This window comes from Chelonia mydas, chromosome 2 (genome assembly GCF_015237465.2).
Source record: "Chelonia mydas isolate rCheMyd1 chromosome 2, rCheMyd1.pri.v2, whole genome shotgun sequence".
NCBI classification, from domain to species: Eukaryota; Metazoa; Chordata; order Testudines; family Cheloniidae; genus Chelonia; species Chelonia mydas.
The window spans coordinates 20955820-20975005 of record NC_057850.1 but is presented as its reverse complement, the minus strand read 5'-3'; the positions used below and the strand labels follow the sequence as shown (position 1 = coordinate 20975005).

The 19186-nt window shown below is 43.8% G+C and overlaps 1 protein-coding gene across 1 annotated transcript in view; it reads left to right on the top strand.

The window, feature by feature from the left end:
• NSMCE2 (NSE2 (MMS21) homolog, SMC5-SMC6 complex SUMO ligase) overlaps positions 1-19186 on the top strand; it is a 176258-nt gene that overhangs the window by 41986 nt on the left and 115086 nt on the right. Inside the window, exon 3 of the mRNA XM_037892022.1 lies at positions 7728-7834. Coding sequence (XP_037747950.1) covers positions 7728-7834 — 107 coding nt within the window. The remainder of the gene's footprint in view (positions 1-7727; positions 7835-19186) is intronic.

Genomic DNA, 19186 nt, shown 5'->3' with positions numbered 1-19186 from the left:
ATTTCCTCACCTGTCTGCTCCTTGCTCAGTTTATTCCCACTCTGAAGGCCCTCTGATGTGCAGATCAGATACGTGATGGTGGTAGATGCAAAGTAAGATTCCCAAAAGACTTGGAATATAACATTGAAACTAGCAAAGGTATCACATTCAAGCACTTAACTTGTTTACAATACTCCTCCTTACTAGTTAAACTGCTCTTGTTAATTCTTAAATTGGTCTTTCTGCAACAGTACATAGCTGTTAAGTAATATAATGAAGAGGCTACTTTACCTGCTCTTATTAGAATGTGACTTGGAAGTTTTAATAAAGAAAGAGGAGCTACCTGGAAGGAAAACTCTCTCCCACCCTTGGCCTGGAGGGAGCGAGGTGGCATTTGTGTAGGATGGGCATCAACATCAGATCAGGCAAGCTTCAATTCCCAGGGAGGTAAAGGATGCACAAAAGTTATCTTTATGTGTTTCTCTCTAGGTATTGTTTATATTGCACCCAACACAAAGATGCATCACAGTAATAAAAATGATGTGGACCTCATTCATTAAGAAGGACACGTGTTTCCCATCTCTCCTGTTGATTACATCATTTGGGTGTATGAAAGACAAACTTCTTATTTATTTATTTAATTATTTTTGGCAATATTATGCCACCCTCATTTGTGTTGAATAGTATTTTACTCTGTTCCTGATTCAGCCCAGCACTGCAGTACGTACTTAACTTTAAATCAACATGCTTAAACATATGATTAAGTGCTTTGCTCAATCATGGCCTCTGTAAGCACTCTTGTATATTTCAGTGGGGCTACTTACAGAGTAAGTATTATTCACTGTGAGTAATGGTGGCAGAATCTGGCACTTTATCTCCAGTGGCGCCTGATCTGGCCACTCAGATGCTGTGGGCAGGAGCATCCAACAAGATAGTTTTTAGTTTCTGCTCTGAAGGTGGAGAAGATCTGAGCTCATTGTGACTTTCCAGACCCCACCTTTCCATAAAGTAAAAACAAGGTAGTTTAAAACAAGTACCATTAGGCTGTGACTTTCACCAAAAGTGCATTGGTTTAACTCTGCTCCCATTGAAGTCACAGGGAGTTTTATTATTGACTCCTATGGGAGAACAGTTAGGCCAATGCTGATTACTTTTGAAAATCTCTCCCTTAATCTCTCCTCACACACAAATACCTTCCACAAATACAGACATTTAAATACACATTGACTCTTACCACAAAAATCATTCCAAATAGAGTACTCTTCCAACTGTAATCCATCTTGGTTAAGAGGGCTTGCTGCTCACTCAGAGATGATGGTAGTTTCTGTAGAAAGACTAGACTTTCATCATTTATTTAGGTAGTTAATACTTTTGTGTGAAATACAATTTTAATTAGAAAAAAATTGAATTCTGGGCATGGACAGGAGCAGTGAGGGTTAGAGACAGGCTGAGGGCACAGGAGAAGAACCACTAGAGAACACTCTCCTCCAGAACGTTAAACTGGACCCAAGAGCCCTGGGTTTTTACATACCTCTGCCAGTGGGTTTCAAGCTATTTGCTGACAGCAAAGTGTGTGTTTCACTTCATTTAGTGCAGAGGTCCCCAGACTCGGGGGGCATGCTCCCAGCTCTGCTTCAGCCCCGCCTCAGCCATGGGCCTGGCACCCGGCCCTGGTCCCGGGCCTGCCTTGACTGCTGCTTTGTTCCTGGCCCCAGACCTGCCCCCAGCTGTGGCCCCAAACTTGGCCCCCTTACCTCTGTCTGTGTCCCCCCTGGCCCTAGCTCTGGGGGACAGCATGGACAGGGGTAAGGGGGTGTGTGATCCTGAAATGTTTGGGGACCACTGATTTAGTGGCTTAACCGAACAGAGGATAACAAACTACTACTTCTACTAGTTATTCCATCAGCTGATATGGTAGAGATCTGCTGTGCATTTAAGGTCTGCTGATGACCCAAGTTAGGGGTCAAATGTCCATCCTCAGTGAGGCATGGTCTCTGTGGAAAAAATAGTATGTGATCATGCAATTAAAGACTGTATTATAATGCATGGGCACAAGGGGGCAAATTAAGATTGCACAGGCATCTTCAATCTGGTATTTTCTAACTTTGAGGTTCTTGACTTTGCAACGGTAATAATGTTCTTTTAACATTTTTGGATATAATATATGTAGAGAGAAAGGTTTTGCAAAATTATCCCCTACTACTGATATAAAAAGTCATCAGAGGGTCACATAAGCTGAAGGTCATGAATATGGAGAAGGATGGGCATTCAGGTGGCTAATTCCAATGCCCTGTAGCCAGGGCTTTGAAAAGGAGGACCGTGACCTTCAAGTGGACTATGTGTGTGGAAAAAAGCATGTAAAGAATAAAATATTTAGGCAATGTGGTTAAGGTTTTGTGGGGGAATACTTAGTGAACGTAACATATTCAGTTTAGATACAAGGAGACTCAATTAACATATGCTAGTGTATTTTACAGTATTTTTATTATTACTGTAATAGCTAGGAGCATGGTGTTACTCATAGAGGCTGGAATGAACTCTGTGGTTATGAATTAAAAGTCAGGTTAGGAGACATTTGGGTGAGATACCAGAAAGGCACTGATCCTCCAGTTACAGAACTGGGCCCCAAGCTTGGCCATTTGCTTCTAGAGTGAAAGGTTTGAATGCTGTGGAGGTAGCTGACCTAGCATTTGGGGTTTGGGTAGAGGGGACCTAGCAGGAATGGCAGCAATGGTCCTTCGCTCCCAGCTGAACTAGTAGTAGTAGAGAGTGAGTTTCCTTTAGTCCTTTTCATGGGAGGGAAGATCACTTTCTGCAGTACAAGATCTGGGAATAAGAGGTGTTTTTTTTTTTTTTAAACTGAAAGTCAAATCATGGAAAGACGGTGAAATGGGAGTGACCCCCTGAAACCTCCTTGACCATTCCTTTTCCCTTGAGGGAACAAAAAGACCAAAGGATTTTTCCTCTTAGTCGTCAGCTTGTGGAAACAGTCTATCCAAAGACATACTGGGGACTCCACTGCAGGTGTGGTTGCCATAAAACAGATGGGCTTCGTGGATCTGTAGTTCACTCCATCTTGAGTATCTTTGTGCCTGCAATAAATTCTTCAAGGGCAGGCTGTAATCTCTGATGTGTGATACATATTGGCATTTATCTTGAAACATCTGCCGCCACACGTGCATGAAAGAACAGCAGCAGAAAGACAGCTGTTAGCATCATTTGAGACTAGAAACAAGCCGATGCGTGGGTGGAACCCTTGGGATGAGAGGACTGTAGGCAAGAGGTAGTTAAAGTTAATATCCTTCTTCCCTCAGCTGGGTTCCACCTCTTTGTTTGTGCTCAGTGTTTTGTTTTTAGGGCAACTTTCAAGTATTATAATATAAAATCAGCCAAAGCCTCATTATTTATTAGGTACAGTTATTTTGAGTTTTCAGTTCAGGGAATGTTCTGTGCAAAATTGACATGGCTCTGATGCTATGTTTAACAATGTCCTCATCTTCCCTTTCAAAGTTTCAGAATATTTAGGCCAGTGAAGTTTCTGTATGTTGTGGATATGATTCATTTGGGCCATGGGAGGAGGGTGACAGTTACTTGCTACACAAATCTTTCCTGTGATTCATGAAACACCATTTGTGTCAGCCTTGTAGGAGGCAGTTCATCTGCCTCCTAGTAGGAGGGGGGAAACACTGGCATCGCTGCTGTCAGATGGGCATGGCAAAAATGGTGGTCAGACAGAAAAAAGTAGCAGGAATGCTGGGGCTCTGTCTGCAATAGTTACTTATGTACTTAATGAAAGACTGATACGTATCAAGTGTAGATGGCTTTAAGGAGAACAGCACTGCTACAATAGCCAAAAATACAAAAGAATGTTGCTTTTTGTCATGTTTTAATTTTTCTCCTGACTTTGTGTAAAAATGTTTTTGTACTTTTCCTTCTGGTTGGCTGAAACCACTGTTGTTTCATATGGGAGAAGGCCCCTATTGATGAACTTTGTCTCAGCAAAACTTTCAGTTTCTGCTGGTGGGAGCAGGGAGGCCAAATACAGTGCTGTATGCTTGTTCTCGGCAGAGAGATTTTTTTCACTTTACTGGACCAGTAAACAGCAGAGACGGTTTACCAAATTCTGTTAGCCTCCTCATAGGAAGGCATTTTCTTTGGCCCACCAAAAAGTTGAATAAAAACATTAAGTGTAACTTCCTTGCCAAAGTCAATGACCCAGATCATCCTAGTTAGATTTGCTCATGAAAGGAATACACCCTACAAAGGACCTCAATTTGGTATGGAAGATGGCTCAGCTGTTTCTGTGGCACTGTTCCGGACTCCATGGAGGTCACCCTCTCGGTCCAGGATCCACATAGAGCAGATGAAGACTGGGAGAGCTGGGGACCTGTATTATTATTTAACTGGGGGTTGTATTATCTTTAATACAGAGCCTCACTATCCCAGTCATCCCACAATCAGCCTTGTCCCCACTTCACCCAAGGACCCAGAAGCATCCATGAGGAATCCGTAGTAGTACTGCTCCAGTGGACCTCTAGTACGCCCCTGGAGACCTGCCTCAGGGTCTGTTGTGTGGGTCTGAACAAAACCTGCCTCCCCACTGATGGGAATGATAGGTGAGGGACTCCATAAGTGTATTCCTTATGGAGGTTTCCAGCCTTCCCACCATCAACCAGGGGTAAGGAGGGGTTGAGTTGGGATAATGGTTTCAGTTGCTGCAGACCTAACAAAATTATCATTGAAAGTCAACATGACGATTCAGTATCTCAAAAGCCAGGATTTAGTCTCAGCTTCATGTATTACATGGAGGCGTTTCTACCAGCCTCAAGGCTGCATGATGTGCTGGAGTGGAAATAAGGAGGATTTTCTCATACAAGGGAATTATCTAGAGAAAAATGGCTACACAGTACTATTTGCAATGGTAGTCCATTGCTAAACTCAATCTTTCACATAGATGGCTGGGGGGCTCAGCAGCTTTAAGGCAAACTACTACATGTTATACATATAGTTTCACCCAACCTTACCAATCAAGACACCCTCATAAAACTATAGATATAACCAAAAAGAGGGATGTATAAGGGAAGGGAAAGGTGTTTACATATGGGGGTATGGGCGTGGTCTGCTTACACCACCGTGTCTCCCTGTTAAATGCATGTAGACTCACATGGTTCAAGAAACATTCTCATCTTGGGGTTTTGCTTATTGACAAAACATAATAGTTAAACATCAACTCCAGCACTAATCTGCCAGCCCTTCCCCTTAGGTTTCAAGTATCAAGGGGTAGCCGTGTTAGTCTGTATCCACAAAAACAACAAGGAGTCTGGTGGTACCTTAAAGACTAACAGATTTATTTGGGCATAAGCTTTCATGGGCATCTGAAGAAGTGGGTTTTTTACCCATGAAAGCTTATGCCCAAATAAATCTGTTAGTCTTTAAGGTGCCACCGGACTCCCCTTAAGTTTGACAGTTCCTGCCTAAACCCATCTCCTTCCTAAAACCTTTCTCAGGGGAGGCTTCTACTATTGCAGGTATATTCCGCCTGGCTGGCATGGACAGCCACCTCCCAGGTCCTTCTCCTGACTCAGAGCCTCCCCCCTTTGTCTGCTCAGGCTCCTTTTATTAGGAAGTGCCACCTCTGGGCTGCTGGCACATGATCGTTGGTCACCTGACTCAGCCGCTGGTCAGAGCCTAGAAGCAGGATGTTAGGACATGGGCATGTGCCCAAGAACTAGCATGCCATTATGTGAGGTTGTGTGTAGTTTTAAGAAAACAACACTCTGGAAAATATTAATTCAGCATTGTTTTGAAAGGGAGAGAGGGATGGATGACAGGGAAGGAAGATGAATCTCTCGCAGCCACCAGTACAAAGGGAGGATGACCTGCAACAGAAGACGTGATGGTTGAATTACTAGAAAATGGGCGGTGTCAGAATGCAAATAGCTGCTAGAACAAGAGAGGCCTCTAATATAAAGAGGGCTTTTGGAAGTCCTACAGGCCAGTGAGACCAACAAAGGACCAGACCCGCACCTAATGTGAATTGATGTAGCACCATTGAAGTCAGTGGGGCTATGGTGACTTACACCAGGTGAGGGTCTGACTCTTGTGGCCAATCCTCTACTTCACAGGCTGCCAATTCAGGGCAGCCACAATATGATCTGATTGCTCAAACCAGTTAGGCAATGTTTTTCTGCATTCTGCACAAGCTGCTAGTGATGTAGAAGCACTGCAAGGAAGAAGTTACAATAATTGAACCCCAGGGTCACAGGGGCTGTGTTCCTGTTGCAGTGTTGTCATGGGATAAGTAAGGGCACAGCTGAAAAAAAATTGCACAACTAGAGGAAACTACACACACTTTTGTACTGTATATGACAAGTGTCTCTCCCTGAAAGGTAATGGCTGAATAAGTGAGTTTAGAATGGAAAAGCAGAGACATAACTGAAGGTGGAAGAAGGTGTTAGGAGTGATGCAGAGGGGAGTAAAAATAGCTATGTCTAACTCAACACCTGTTCTGTATTCACTACATTTGAGTGGGCAATGACTACTAACTAGATTAAAGCACTGTTTGATGCACCCATATGGCTAAGTCTTCCATTATTTCCTGTGTTATAAAATGCTGACTCCATTTGGATTTTACAATACTAATGTTTATTTTGGGGGTGGGGGGAAAGAAAGGGGACTAATTATAGCTTTGAACTCCACTACAATGAGACAGGGTTTCTATTAAATATTTCTCAGGCAGTGTGATGAGTCATGAAATGCAACTTCTGCAGAAAATATCCTGATTGCCTAATGACTAGATGTTGGTAACTGAAATTACACTCTCTCTCTCTCACGAAACCCAGGAAGTGTCTGTCTCTGAGTAAGTTGTTTATTCAAGTTACCCAAGAAATGTAAAAGGGTTTATGATTGCAAAATAGGTAAAAAAATATAACTGAAATTTGAGGAACATAACAAACACCTGCTGTACGATACAGTGAAATAGTGTTACTGTATTTTCATTCACAACATAGGAAGTACTTTCCATATTTTAAAGATAATAATGTATCTTCCTTGTTAGGTAACAAAGGTCAAGCACTGATCAACTGTAAAGAAAGAAAAGCATTGAATCACCGGATGAAAGTAACAAAATAAAATACTTTTAGCACAAAACCTTTATAATAAGGATTGCCACAGCATAGTATGGTGCAGAGTTCATTAAACACTTGCTCCACTAACTTACAGTTCAAACACAATGTAATATCAGAGGGACATGAAATTCACTTTCTGTTATAGATTTTTAAGTTCATAAAGAACCATTATAATATCATCTGGTCTGATATCGTGATGCCACATGCCCTAGCTTTCATTTGGGTTCTGTCCTTGGCCCTACTTCATTAATGCTCCAACAATTTATGGTTAACCTAGAGCATGTTTTAGAAAGACATCCAATAATTGAGAGTTTGGATAAATTGATCTCCATACGTTGGAAAGACTATCGACTTCTTAAATTCTGCAGTAGAAATGTTTTCTCCTGGAGTTTATAAACTATGAAGGTTTCACCCCGTAAGCTTGTAATTCAACTTTGGGAGGCTATATCTATCTTTCAGATAACATAATTTAAATTAATTGGGATTTGAGTAATGAAATGTTCAATGTATTTTAATAATTTATGTTTTAAAATGATTGCAGATGAATTTAGCTAACTCCTATCCAGTCATGTTCCCATTTGCATGGAGGAATGATGAATACCTATGTACTTTGCTTTGCAGATGATGTAAAGGAGGTTAACAGTATGGAAAGTGTGATGTTAGAATATGCTGCAATGGACAGAGAGCTAAACCATTATATGCAAGCAGTCGAAGCTACGGTACATCAGGTAAATGATCATTGCCATGCCAAATATTGATGAGGTTTTCTAAAACGCTTTTAATTCTTACAAAATTACATTAAAAGAACATTTAGTCTTCAGAGTCAAAGGCTGCAAAGCTAGGAAATGCCAGAATCAAGGTTGCCCATGCAACCTTAATTCAGCTCCCTTTGCACATGCATTGTGATACAGTGTTTAATTACATGATCACATACTACTTTTTCCACAGGACTCCTATCTCCTTCAGTGCAGAGGATGGAAGGCACTCTGGGAATGAACCAGGGTTGTGTAGTTAATAAATAGTTTTATAGGAAATGTACCTCATTTGCTGCAGAAGGTAGATGATGATTAGTGAACAAAGCAGGTGACTGTGGGAATAAAAAAGATGATCCCCTGGTTCAGGCAGTTGAATGCCACCTTTAGGAACTGGATTCTATCCCTGCCCCATCACAAAGTTCCTATGTGATGCTGAGCAAATTGCTTTTTTAAAAACAAAAAAACTAACTGGTAATCAGAAATTCCATGATCTTGAACCATGTTGACTCTGATGTGGATTCATCATCAAGGTTAGAACCTTCAAATCTTTAGCCCAGACTTCTGCCACTTGACCTAACAGAGTAAGTAATAGCAGCAGAAAGTTGTCATCTTCTGTGGAGCCAGCCACTAGAGGGAGACGAGGCACCCATTTTGCAGGGCTTTTACAGCTATTTGCTGACAGCAGAGGAATGTTGAGACTCTGTAATCTTAAATTCTATTTCAAGTTCTGGAGACAAGTATGCTGTAGTGGTTACAGCTCCTTTTGCACATGTCCCCTTCTTTTCCTGCCCCTTCCAGTCTGTTCATGTCTGTGTCCTAGTCTCCCCTCCTCATTTTGCCCCCCTCAGCTTCCCATCCTGGTCCCCAAGTCCTCACCATCAGCACTTTGTTCCAGGCCCAGGCCCTGTCCTCTATCCTGGTTCAGTTCCTCATCTCAGACTCCCACATCAGCTCTCTCCCAGCTCAGCTCTTCAACCTTCCTGGCAAGCTGATTGTTTTCATCAACTGCCTTGCCACCAGCAGGGGGAGCATTGAAAGCACAGAGGAGAGAATGTCCCTGCTTTCACTGCCTGTGACTGGCCCCAGAGCAGCCCCCCAGCTGCCAGGAGAAGCAATTGCAGGGAAAGCCCTGCTCTCAGCCCCTGTCCCATGGTCAGGAGAGAGTGGGAGTCTTCTGTGAATTTAGCTGCTAAGTCTCTACTGAGCATATACAAACTGAGATTTTCAGGGGCTCATAACCTGGCCAGTTATGGGCAGATTTTCACAGAGAGCAAAAGACACATCCCTGTAACCATAGCGTTCTTCCTGCCAAATATCGCATCTCTTCTCTAAAGCACAGAAGCCCTAGAGCTTTGACTGGTGTTTTTAAAAAAAAGTCACATGGGGAAAAAGTCACCCTGAGCAGGTGTCTTCAATCTAGGAAAAGAAGTGTAATATAGGTTACAGCCTCGCAGCAGAACAAAGTGATCAGGGGAGGACAGCAGGTGTTTTTTCTGTAGCTGTTCATGGGAAGTGGGAGTTTCTACAGCTCTACTCTTCCATCTATTACTTACTCTGCACCCATCAAGTGGGCTAATTTCAAAGCATGCAGGTGGCCTCCAAACTATACAGCATCTCTCCTGCCGACGTCTATGGCCAGCTGTCAGTCTACCTTAGAAAGTGGGGCAGTTTCCCCTAAAATCTATGTAATAGTTAAGGTGAATGAGACACTGCTGCTATTTCTCCTTCATCCTTGCCAATGTTAGGGTGGCTGCTATTGGAAGCAGAACAGACAGAACCACATGTTAAATCAGCCTCTGCTGGCCAGGCTCCCTGCTGACTTGGGAAAGGCCCAACAGAGGGTCCAACACTTTCCCAGGGACAAAGCACCAGGCTATTAATTTGTGCAGACAGAGGTTACCATTTTTCATTTATTAACAAAACTCAACTTGAAGGTTAAAAAAAACACCTTTAATCAATCTGATTTTACCAAGTGTGTGTGTGTGTGAGTGAGAGAAATGGAAGAGCACAGTGATTCCAAACACAGGATGCATTCTGTATGCCCTGCTTTCTTGTTATAAACCACACTTAAAAATGAGTGTCCATCAAGCAGTGTGAAAGCTTGAAGCTGATAGGATAGGGAGAGCTTGCCTGCTGCCTGCAGGCAGGATCTGTTCTGCTGCAGTTATCTGGAGTTCAAACTCCTGATATTTCACCTTACGTAACCCTTGCCAGTTGCACTTACCTGCCAGTATAAGACGACAGAAGCTCACAATGAAAATAACAAGGAAGTAGTATGAAGTATAGTTATAGGTTTCCAAAAGCCAAGTCTTTGTTGACTTAATCTGCAGTTGGAACAACACACAAGGTGAAACTTAGCCGCATCCTCTTCTGGTTGAATCAGCAGCCTGTTGAGTAAGAAATGAGCAAATGCAGTGCTGTTTCCAACAATAGACTGTGGGAAATCCTTTGTCCGTGGAAATTCCCTCTGACACTGAATTTAGCTCACCTGTGTAATGACTTGCCTTGTGCCACTTCTCCTTTTTTAACAAGAGTCTGTTTCCTGTAAAGTAAACACCGCCCAGGTTACTCTCCATGCAAAAGAAACCTAAACAGTAATGTCGTTTGTTTGTTTGTTTGTTTGTTTTCACTTAAAATAAAGTTAAAGGCCAGATTGTTCTGTTCTGGCCCCTTTGTGCTCCCTAAGTGGAACAAAGGCTGGAAACAAAGCTGAACTGGCCAGTTGAGAATTTCTTGGAGAGCTTTTATTTGACAGAGAGAGAGTGTACCCAGCTCCTGTGACACCCCTTTGCCCCCTCTCAGCCCTGTCATAGAGTAGTGCTATGGGCAGGACAGGAGAGTGGCTGAAGTATTCGTCTCTTCATCTATGCTCTTCTGGTATATGGTTCATTAGGGGCTGTGTCCAGTTGTTGTAATTTAGAGCAGTCCCCAGACTATTCCAACCAAGGCATTTCTCAGGGTAGTGCAGATCTGCCCTGAGACTCAGGAAACCATAACCAGCTCCCTGATGGCTCCTCCCCTCAGACAATCTGGGAATTTATTGTGCCAGTGGAAGGAAGATATTACGGTCGGGCCAGTAGTGCTGCCTATACTTAAGGTTGCCCAACATTTCCCATTATAAGACTCTGTTTTCAGTTGCTTATAACTTTGCCAAACTTTAACCATTTATCTCTCTTGTGATCTCACTGCAACTGTTGCTGAGTACAGGCAGCATGCAGGTGAAGGAAGAATCAGCTTGACTGAAGCAGAGTGGTGAAGAAGAGTGGAGGGGGGAATCTCCATCCCTTAGAGGTTTTTAAAGCCTGGCTTGCCAAAGCCCTGGCTGAGATGATTTAGTTGGGGATTGGTCCTGCTTTGAGCAGGGGATTGGACTAGATGACCTCCTGAGGGCTCTTCCAACCCTAATATTTTATGGGGTGCAGTCAGTAAGGTGGTTGTAGGAGCCAGAGACTGGGGAGGATTTGTGTGTGGGGGGTGGCATTGTCAGGAGGAAAGGGGATGGGGAAGGATTGGGGAGATATATATGTGTAGAGGAAGAGGCAATTGGATGGGGTGGTGGGCAGGACCCAGGAGGGTTGGGTTGGAGCTGAAGAGAGGTGGAGTGGCTGAGGAGCCATATAGGCACAGAGAAGGAAGAGGTTGGACAGGCGAAGATGGGGTAGAGGGCAAAGAAGCTGGATCAAGGTGATCAGAGCAGAAGGGGGGGGGCATGATTTGGAGAGGGGGTTGGGAGGTTGGATCAGTTGCAGAAGTGAGAATATATGTAGTGAATGAGGCATGGGACTGTAGGAAGAGAGAGGATGGTGTTATGGTTAAGGCAAATGAATGCCCTGCTGGATAATTGGATTCTAGTCCTGCCTCTGCCATAGGGATGCCGAAAAAGGCACTTAAACCAAATTGTTCACAGGTGATCACTAATTGTGTGTTCCTCTTTTTCTGGGTGCCCAAACTAAAGCCAGATTGGCACAAATTCTGTAATTGAAGTCAATGGGAGCTATGTGTTCTTTCGTTTTTTGTCTTTTTTGAAGTGCAGTAAAAATGTGGAGTTCTCTGAAAAGACAGGCCCCCAGTGTCTCAATTTGGACACCCAAAATTAGTGGACAGTGTATCTCTTAATCTCTCTGTGCCTGAGTTACCCAACTGTAAATGAGGGATAATCTGACATGGGTGTCATGAGAATCAATTAATTAATGTTTGTGAAGCACTCATATACTTTGGTGAAAACACTGGAGAAAAGCCCAGAGGAAATTCATAATTTTTTATTCACTGCAAGGTTTGGATAGTGTAAATTAAGCCACACAGTGAATAAGAAAAATAAAGAAATGTTGAATAGCTACACAATCACTGAATGAGCCTCCTTCACTACACATCCTGATTCATTCCCAGAGCAGGTCCATTTAGTGTACTGAAGGAAGGCCCCTTGGAAAAAGAGCATGTGACCACATAATTAAGAGACTGTATCATAATACGTGTGTACAAAGGGGGCAAATTAAGGTTGCACAGGCAACCTTAATTCTGGCATTTGCTAACTTTGGCGTGCTTGACTCTGCAACCTTAATGTTCTTTTAACATAGCTTTTTGGATGTAATTTAGAATGAATGATGTTCTGTGCTGACTGCTATCTCCAAACTATACTTTAAACAGTATTACAGTGTTACGGTTGTGTGCTCACTTCCCTACAAAAGCTGGGTTGAGGAGGCATTTCAACACATTTTTAATATTTACTTCCCTTGTGTGTGTGTGTGTGTGTTTTGTGATAAACAGCATGTAGAGGCTGCCATTATGTTTGTAACATAGCCAGGCATATTTTATGTGAATTAGTTAGCTCCTACCCAAATGGTTCATTTTTGTAATATGTTGGAGGCCATGTTTCATGCAGTGCAATAGAAGCTGCATTTATCAAATAGTGTGTGTAAAGAAATACAAGAGCATTGTTCTTGCTGGATTTATCTAGGTTCATATAACACATTCTCAACATGATCTCTGAGTGCCTTACTATGAGCAAAAGAATCTCTCTCTTTTATAGAGTCTAAGGGTATGTCTATACGGACCGCAGTGCAGCTGTGCCGATACAGCTGCGCCTCTGAAGCACATTCGGTGAAGACGCTCTATGCCAACGGGAGCGAGCTTTCCCATTGGCATAAAAAGTCCACCTCCACGAATGGCGAAACCTATGTCGGTGGGAGAAGCTCTCCCACTGACATAGCGCTGTGCACACGAGCGCTTATGTCGGTATAACTTATGTCGCTCAGGGTGTGGAATACGTAGACGTAGCCAGTGCTCTAGGTCCTGCAAATTCTTATTCCTGCACTTGTCTTTATGTACTTTGACTTCAGTAGGGCTATTTGCATTTGTAAAATTAAGCATATGCCTAAGTGTTTGCAGGATCAGCACGGTAGGTAACAGGGAATTTATCGGAGCAAGAGGCATAGTATCTCTGCTTTCCCAGTGCCTGGTCATGTTAGGGCTTTGGGTCCGGACAAGATGGCGGTGATGCTGATACATTGGGAGAACCTCCAGAAGAAAAGGTGAACGTAATATCTACTCCCTCTATTTCTGAAATCTGCTTGTTGTTTGTTACTTTGTGAAATAATGAGTCCTAATGAGCTGGACTGGGACTCAGGAGACCTGGATTCCATTTGCAGCTTTGCCATTGGTCTGCTTGGGTAACTGTGGGAGAGTCACTTTACTGCTGTGTGCCTCAGTTTCCCTATCTATAAAATGGGGATAATGATGCTTACCTCCTTTGTAAAATGCTTTGAGCCCTGCCAATACAAAGTGCTATATGAGTAGGTATTATTTTATTACTGAGGATTGTAATTGGGAGTCTTTTGGGTTCTGCAGCTATTTTTGGATTCCTAGATAACCCCAAGAGCAAGGCTCCTAGTGACTTAGTGGCTTTTCTCATATGGATTTAAACTTTGTGAATGGGAAGCCAGGGCATTCTCAGCAGTTGGGCTCTTGATTCTGGAATTCACTCCCCCCATTTATTGAACACACCCTGAGTTAAGGCATATCTGTTCACTGGCTTTTTTCCTGCGTAATTTGCCTTAGTGAGTTCTGTTTTTGTCTTGTTTTTTCCTGTTAGGAGCAGTTTTGGGGTTGGGTGGTTAATATGATTATCTCCAAATATGCAGTATGTTGTTTTAATTAGTGTAAATATTTCCAAAGATCATGATGGGTATGTTTTTATAAACACATCTTTAATCCAGTCATTCTTAGGAGTTATTTGTTTTTTCTGCTAGTATTAAGAATTTTTAAAATCTGCCCTTATTGATTGCTGGCAAAAATCAGTAATTTTACCTGTAGACACTCTTTTATGGCTCAGAACAATGGCTGAACAAGGAGAACATTATTTTGAATTCTTTAATATAGTCCCCCAAACCACATAGGCCAGGGGTGGGTAAACTGTTCAGCCTGAGGGCCACATCGGGGTTGCAAAACTTTATGGAGGACCGGGTAAAGAAGGCTGTGCCTCCTCAAACAGCCTGGCCACTGCCCCCCTCAGAATCCCCAACCCATCCAACGCCCCCTGCTCCTTGTCCCCTGACCGCCCCCTCCCAGGACCCCCACCCCCAGCCGCCCCAGGGACCCCACCCCCTATCCAACCTCCCTGCTCCCTGTCCCCTGACTGCCCCAACCCCTATCCACACCCCCGCCCCTTGACAAACCCCCCGGGACTCCCACACCTATCTAACCCCTCCCAGTCCCCTGACCTCCCCCCCTCCCCGAACCTCCACCCCATCCAACCGCTCCCTGTCCCCTGACTGCCCCCGGGACCCCCTGCCCCTTATCCAACCCCGCCGCTCCCCGCCCCCTTACCATGCCGCTCAGAGCAGCAGGAGCTCACAGCCTCACCGCCCGGCTGGAGCCAGCCATGCCGCCGCGCTGCCCAGCAGGAGCGGTGGGCCAGAGTGCTGGCGGCGTGGTGAGCTGAGGTTGCGGGGGCAGGGGGACAGCAGGGGAGGGGCCAGGGGCTAGCCTCCCCAGCCGGGAGCTCAGGGGCTGTGCAGGACGGTCCAGCAGGCCGTAGTTTGCCCACCTCTGACATAGTCATACTCCATCATTATTATTATGTATTACTTGTATTAAGGTTCGAATAGAGGCCTCATTGTTCTAGGCACATAGTAAGAGACAGTCCCTGTCCTGAAGATCTTACAATCTTTATAGATTAGACAGGCAAAGGGTGAGAGGAAGGGAGGAATATTATCTCCATTTTACAGATGGAGAACTGAGATACAAAATTCCAGATTCTCAAAGGTATTTAAGTGCCTAACTCCCATTGAGCTAAATTCCTTTGAGAATATGAGCCAAAATAATTAAGGTCTCCATTCTGCATAGTGTCAAGCATTCTGTCCCAATCCCCCATAGCATTTAAGCATGTGCTTAACTTTAAGCATGTAAGTCACTTCATTGATTTGACTGTGATTACTTACATGCTTAAAGTTAAGCATGTGATTTGGGCCAGAAGAATCGGAGATCTACGTGTCTTGCCTGTGATCACACAGGAAGTCTGTGGCAGAGCCAGGAATGGAACTGAGATCTCCTGAGTCCCACTCCAGGGCTTTAATAACAAGACTGTCCTCCTTCTCGTCATTTTCTTTATTCTGTCAGTCATGCTTAGATTAAAATAGCAAAACATTATTGATAACTGATTTAATTTGTGCTATAATGAAACCTCTTTTACTAACATGGCAGAATGAAACACTAAGCACTTGGTGTAAGCAACTACTTGGTGGTATCTTTTAAGTACAATGAGAAGTTTTAATTTATAGTAGATGGCCCTGATCTATCAAATGACTCCACATTGATAGGCTCTTACATTAACTCAGAGCCCAGCTCAGTCAACGTGACTCCACCGAAGTGCAATGAATGACCCAGTTTGATAGATATGTTCTGTTATTCAGTTAGTTTACTTATTTTTTTAAAATAGGATTGGTAATATTTTGTGGTAGGCCCAATTAAACAACTTTCTATTGCAAAATTAACTAAGTTCCACTTTTTTTGTTTTGGTGATGTGATACAGCATGGCCAGAGGGCAGCAGAAGAGTGTGAGAAGGGAGCCTTATTCCCTGTAGAGGGAAGAAAGTTTCCTATAAATTAATTAGAGCACCTGAAGGCCATTAGAGCACCTGAAGCCAGGCACATGATAAAAACCCCCTGCTTCAATCAGACAAGTGGAGGAGCTGAAGCAGAGTGGATTAGTGTTGGAGCAGAGAGCAGTTTGGAGGAGTTGAAGCAGAGTGGATTAGTGTTGGAGCAGAGAGCAGTTTGGAGGGAAGCAGAGGAGAGTTTGGAGAAGTGCTGCGGTGGGCTAAGAAGACCCTAGGTAAAGGGACACCTGGTTTGTGCAGAGGGAGGGCAGGAAGCCCCACAAGCTGAAGGGCAGGAGAGAGAAGTAGCCCAGGGGAAGGAACCGCTAGTTCTAGTGGTTTACCGCTATCCCTAGGGCCCCTGGGCTGGGACCTGGAGTAGAGGGCGGGCCCGGGTCCCTCCCTCTCCACTCCCCTCCTCTAGGACACTAGTGGGGCAGTTAATACCCTAATTCAGGGGCAAGAAATGGTGCCCTGAACCCGCCCCAAGAAGAGAAAGTGTGAGACCCATCATGGTAGTGCCGGAAATTTGCCACAGTGACTATTGCTATGAAGTTGTTATATTAAATTAACGATGGCAAAAAGAGTGTATTACAGTAGAGCTGAGATTAGCGTTATTGTTCACGGATGCTTCTTAAATACACTTCCCAGTTACTTTGGTGAACAACCTAGTCCTGGAGCTAAACAGTCATGAGGATGTAACATTTGTTATATGTTATACTTAAGGTGTATTTATTTTTCGTTAGACTTAATAATGTAATGTATCTTTAATCACCTTTAAATCTGTATGCTACCATCACGTAACACCTGGGTTTTGTCAGTATAATATGTGCAGAGTTGTTTTTTGGAGCACATTAATTTGCTCTGAAAGCCTCAACACTAAAGTATGTTCCTCCATTTTACTCGTACTCTTCCCTTTGTTTAATTAATTACTTTGAACACTCACAATGATCCTCTCCACATAGATTTATTGTGTTTCTTCCTGTTTAAATCATTCTATTTATAACACGTTCTGCTTGTTAAGGATGACTTAATAGTTTTTGTTGTTGTTGTTGTTTTTTATTTTGAGCCTGATTCAGCAAGGTACTTAAACATGTGCCTAACTTAATGGATAGTCCCAGTGAAGTTAGCAGGATTGTGTGTACTTAAAGTTAGGGTGTATGTAATTATTTTGCTGAATTGGGGCCCAAGATTATAAAACGGACCTGATCCTGCCAAGATTCAATAACAGGTGTCATGCTTAGTATCGTTTGTAGTCCAGTTGACTGTACTCTACTCTTAGTAATAAACCTTACACCAGGTATTAAGTGTTGGTAGACTGGCCTCATTTTGAGGCCCTTACCTTATGTACTTGATATAAATGGCATTGTCTTAGGGAATGTCTACACCAGGGGTTCTCAAACTGGGGGTCGGGACCTCTCAGGGGGGTCGCAAGGTTATTACATGGGGGGTCGCGAGCTTAGCCTACAGCATTTATTATGGTGTTAAATATATAAAAAAGTGTTTAATTTATAAGGGGGGTCGCACTTGGAGTCTTCCTATGTGGAAAGGGTTCACCAGTACAAAGGTTTGAGAACTACTGGTCAACACTATAACCGCACAACTACAGCACTGCATTTGTGCTGCTGTAGCGCTATAGTGTAAATGCTTCCTACATCAATGGAATGTTTTTTCTGTCAATGAATGTTTTTACCAGCTTGTTTTCTCCCCAGCACTACTAATTGTGGATGTTTGGCATAGGAGCTGGTTGCACTGGGAGAGGGCAGTTTATAGATTCATAAATTCCAAGGCCATTATGATCATCTAGTCCAGGGGTCTCAAACACAAGCCTGTGGGCCACATTTGCTGTGGCCCGCCAAGCTCCCCGCAACCCCCTCCGCCAGTTATTTCCTGTGGCCACCAAGATCGTCTCCCCCGCCACTCCTCCAGCGCACCTTGTCCCTGCTCCTCTACCTACCTACCTCCAGGCGCTTCCTGCCGCCAAACAGCTGTTTGGCGGCACTTAGCAGTTTCCAGGAGGGAGGGAGAGGAGCAGGGAGCTGTGTGCTCAGGGGAGGAGGCGGAGAAGAGGCGGGGCAGGGATTTGGGGAAGGGGTTGGATTAGGGGCAGGGAGGGGGCGGAGTTGGGGTGAGGATTTTGGGGAAGGGGTGGGCAGGGTCGGGGCCTCATGGAAAGGGTGGAGTGGGGGCGGGGCCAGGGGGCAGCATGGGGGAGCAGTGTCAGTGATGTGGCCCTCGGGCCAATGTATTAGTCTTCATGCAGTCCTCCTGGTAATTTGAGTTTGAGATCCCTGATCTAGTCTGACCTCCTACATAACAGAGGGCAAAGAACTTTCACAAAATAATTCCTAGAGCGAATCTTTTAGAAACACGTCCAATCTTGATTTAAAAATTGCCACTGATGGAGAATCCATCATAACCCTGGATAAGTCGTTCCAATGCTTTGATAAAGGGTTGTATGCGGAAGGGTGGTTAAAGGGAGCGATGGAAGGTTGGTATCTCTAGGGGTCAAAGTTAAGGTGGATCGTCCGTGTTCTGTGGTAGTTGTGATAATAGTAAGGTGTATGGGTGTGAGTGAAGGAGTACTATTGAGTGGCTTATATTTCTGTTCTGTTTTTGCTGATTTGAATCAGGTAGGGTGTGTGTGTGGCAGCCCTAACTGCTTCACAACAAAGCTTTTTGTGTATTATTTCCCTAAGATTTTTAATGCTTATTTAGAAGTGGTCACTGGATGCGGATTTTCCCCCCCCCATCAACAGTGAGGCACAAATCCTGTTGTAAGATCCTTTACAAAATCTAACAGTAAATTGTAGGTCCTTATGGAGAGGGTATTATATGAGCCTACCCCATGAATCAGATTTCCATGGACCTGACCCAGTCAGTCCCATATTTGTGTGCACCTACCCCCCAATCTCCGCATCAACCAGTCAGGCTTGCATGTACCTGGTTCTCTTGAACGATCAGGCTTACAGTCTTATGGGTGGCCAGCTTCCATCAATCAAGTTTGTAAGTATAGTGAATACAATTACAGTAAAAATGTTCCAAAATCTAACAACAACAACAACTCCTTGTTGTACCAGTTTTCCTTCAGGCGCGCCTCTCTACCAAGTTTTGTGTAAATGGACAATGTTTTTGAGAGAGATCAGTCAACAATGACCAATAGGATGGCCAAGGAGAAATTTCAGCCGAAGTCAAAGGCTTCCCTGTTAAAAAGAATCATAAGTTTCATATC